General features: G+C 38.5%; 1 protein-coding gene across 1 annotated transcript in view; it reads left to right on the top strand.

The window, feature by feature from the left end:
* Positions 1–3,993, top strand: part of bcas3 (BCAS3 microtubule associated cell migration factor) — a gene marked incomplete at both ends in the record, with an annotated part of 19,702 nt that overhangs the window by 10,538 nt on the left and 5,171 nt on the right. Inside the window, 2 exon segments of the mRNA XM_014029004.1 lie at positions 1,294–1,490; positions 1,781–1,878. Of these exon segments, the coding sequence (XP_013884458.1) occupies positions 1,294–1,490; positions 1,781–1,878 (295 nt within the window).

Here is a 3,993-nt window from a genome sequence, read left to right as displayed (position 1 = left end):
GTGTGATGCCATCATGTCAATATGGACCAAAATCTCTGAGGAATGCTTCCAGCACCTTGTTGAATCTATGCCACGAAGAATTGAGGCAGTTCTGAAGGTAAAAGGGGGTCCAACCCGTTACTGGCGTGGTGTACCTAATAAAGTGGCCGGTGAGTGTAGTTAATCATAAGATATGATTACTGGACAGTGTCAAGGTAGAACAGTGTCGTCATGTTGTCCCCCCACCGCACACACACTTTTAAAATGGTTCTGACACACATATTTATAAGGTAGTCACTGCCTGCTTAAGGAAATGACAAAAAACACAAAAATTTGCAGAAACTTTCAAATAAATAAGGATGTAATTTTCCTGGCCACCCCTGTGTGAGTAGTGGTCCCAGTCTGGKCACCCCTGTGTGAGTAGTGGTCCCAGTCTGGCCACCCCTGTGTGAGTAGTGGTCCCAGTCTGGTCACCCCTGAGAAAAATGTCTGGCTCCGCCACTGCTGATAAGCTGTAATCACAAAGCAGGCCTTGACATGGACTTCCTAAAACAGACCCACCCAGCTGACATTCTGACTGCTCTTGTTTGCTGAAGTGTGAATGTAAGAAAAACTGGAAAGACTGAAATAAACATTTTAATCCTGGAGACAGAGTGAGACTATTTACATTTAGAGCTGGTATTGTCACCAATTCTCTAATTTGATTCAATTTCGATTCATAAGGTTTTGAATCAATTAATCATGATTCGCTCCGATCCGATTCGGTTCGATTCATTCTGCTCCTAAATAATGAAAATGGTTCAACAGTGGTGCAAAATACAAATTTACTTTATCTTTTCTCTTCACCATAAACAACAGGTTTTAGGAGCAGACATGTAACTGCAAACAAAACTGTCTCAGGTTTCAAATGTTTTAAATTAAAAAAAGAATTGAGAGAGACAGTGTTGTTGGAGGCATTCATTTTTAAGAAATTAAGAATAATTGTTTTGGTAAATAAGAAGTGATGGGAATAAGGTTGCAGGAGAAGAGGAGGGCTAGTATAATTGCTTACTTCTGCCCACTTTTTTGAGCTTATGAATTTTGTATATTTGTAATGTTTCTGTTACTGTCTGTTGTTATGTTCGATAAAACAAATAAAAAAATGATAAAACTACAACACTTCATCACTGTAGATTTAATCAACATGTTTCTTAAAGTTTAAATATAATAATATTGGTAACAAAACTAAACAATAGTTTTCCGCTATTGCGTATGAGCACAAATCATGAGACATGCTCCAACCTGATCTTTTTTATTTTCTCCCTTTCTTCTCAGGTGGAGATTGTGACCCATACAGGCCCCCACCGACGCCTGTGGATGGGCCCGCAGTTTCAGTTTAAGACCATTCACCCATCAGGTCAGACCACAGTCATCTCCTCCTCATCCTCAGTGCTGCAGTCCCAGGGCCCCACTGACATCCAACAGCCCCTCTTGGACTTCGACACAGATGACCTGGACCTGCACAGCCTTCGGTACTAAACTGATCCACAACACACCCACAATCATCTACAAACACTTTTGTTTTGAGTTGTTGTATTTTACCAGCAGCAGTAAACTTCAAACATGATTCAAAACTTTATTTCAGGAGTTTGATTTTGTAAAACACAAACATCCTTTTACCTGAAAAAGCTCCTTAACAGTAAGAAGAAATACTGATCTGATACTTGGGTCGGATATTTTACACATTATTGTACAGATATAATCAGAATGATAAAATTCAACATGTCACTTTGTGTAATGTTTATTAAATGTGTGTCTTCAGAATCCAGCCAGTGCGTTCAGAACCTGTCAGCATGCCCGGCTCATCCCGGCTTCTGACGGACCGCCGAGGACAGTCCAACATCTTGGACGCCGGATCAGGTAGGAAACATCATGTTTAATCAGTGTGCATTGCCAATGCAATGCACACTATTGTGATTCGTTTCCCATCCAAGTCATCTCAACTTTGCCATGCATCTCCTCCTGCATACTTTGTCCTAGAGCTGCCATTGTAATTTATATCTGTAAAGCTCCTGTACCAAATGATGACTATGACTTTTGGTGCCTGTACAACTTATATTTTTGGAAATATTAATGTTTAATAATGTATAATGGGAGTCAATGGAGCCTTGTATTGGTCCAATACTGCCCCTGCTGTATCTTCTCAGTACTGCACCATAGTTTTATAATATGTATTTAATCTCAATGGTTCAGTGTTTACAATACTAACATGATTGTATTTTGATATTTTACTATAATATTGTCCTAATATTGCTTTATTGTTGTAATATTTTTCAATTTAGTGACAACCATTACATTGGCAATGTGGCCACTTTCTGCACAAATACAAACCAAACCCTGGCCTCATTCTCTACCACAGCTCTAATGGTCTCATGGTTAGTGCCATGGGCTTTCATGTYGGAGATCAGGYTTCYAAACCCAGCWYCAGRAACTTTAACAYAAAATCTCTACAAACTTCATWTTGTCACACAATTACCCTCATTACAAACACCTGCTGATTTGACAAGCACAAGTTGGTAGAAAACACATTTGAACTTGGTCACATTTCATTCTGCAAGTCCGCTGCTGCAGGCAAAGACATGCTACAAGGCAATGCACACTTGTTTTTACATCGTAAAAACCCATGTCTAGTTTATATTTATTTTTTCTTTGTTTTCTTATCCAAAGRTTGTTGTTGTTTTGTTTATTTCTGTTCTGTGGATCATATCAGTTGAATAGAGGATGTCGATAMCCTCTTTGCACTATAACTGAAGCGTTACACTATAGAATGCTGTGCTTGTTAAACCATTGCACATATCTGTAAAATYTATGTATTTATGCTACAGAACACATCACTCAAAAACTCCAGTCTGAATATTTCTGAATGAACCTGTAAGCACCCCAAAGGCAGCTGTGTGTTTAGCTTACATGGGTGGAATTGTAATTTTTTTTCCTGTGGTTAAAAAAAGGAAAGAAATTTAAAGTAATTGTATGCAAAATGGACTTTTTAAAGTTTTATATGATGTTATAACATCATCAAAAACATACCCGGAGTGTTGCTTTGATTCAGTCATGCATGTTTGAGAAATCCTTGAATCACCTGTGGCAGCTACTGTATGTGCTGCTGCCTAAATTCTTGCTACAAAGCTCCTCCTATTTACACAAAGCTCCTCCCTGGAGCTATGTCTTTAACCAGGCTCCCGCCCCCAGAGTATCCCTCCCTGGAAACACTGTTTGAAAAAATACTAAAGGGGATATTTCAGATTTATTTGTATTGTGTTTTTATGAGCTTGTTTGTTTTTGGTGTTGTGCTCGATATAATAGTAATAATAAAAATAATGCATTTTATTTATAAAGCTCCTTTCAGGACACCCAAGAACGCTGTACAATAGAAAAAATAAAATAAAATGAAGGAAAAAAAAAATAAAATAAAGATACATATAATGATAAGGGTAGTGTGGGAGAAACAGAAATGTGGAGTACAGATCAGTTATATAATAAAATACAATAATGCAGACAAATTGAACAATAAGGTTGTGGAGGGAGAAACATTGAAGTGAGGACAACAAAAACAGACATATATTGAAAATCGGAGTTAACAGTGGTAGGCTAATTTGAAAAATGTGTCTACAGGCCAGTCTTAAACAGGGAGAGAGAGGTGGTATTGCGTAATCCATGGGGTAGTGAGTTCCAGAGCTGCGGAGCAGAGCGGCTGAAAGCTCTTCTCCCCATGGTGCTGAGGTGGCAGGGMGTACTGAGAGTTGGAGGGAGGAGACAGATCTTAGAGAGCAGGYYGGTGTGGAGATGTTCAGGAGGTCAGACAGGTAAGGAGGGGAAAGAGTGTGGAGAGCTTTGAAGGTGTGTAGGAGAATTTTAAAGACGATGCGGATATGTTGTTCTGTATATTGTCTGATGAGCCAGAAAATATTCTATTCTATTCTATTCTATTCTATTCTATTCTATTCTATTCTATTCTATTCTATTCTATTCTATTCT

The sequence above is a fragment of the Austrofundulus limnaeus genome, unplaced genomic scaffold (assembly GCF_001266775.1).
Source record: "Austrofundulus limnaeus strain Quisiro unplaced genomic scaffold, Austrofundulus_limnaeus-1.0 Scaffold839, whole genome shotgun sequence".
NCBI lineage: Eukaryota > Metazoa > Chordata > Actinopteri > Cyprinodontiformes > Rivulidae > Austrofundulus > Austrofundulus limnaeus.
This window is presented reverse-complemented; position numbering and strand designations above follow the sequence as displayed.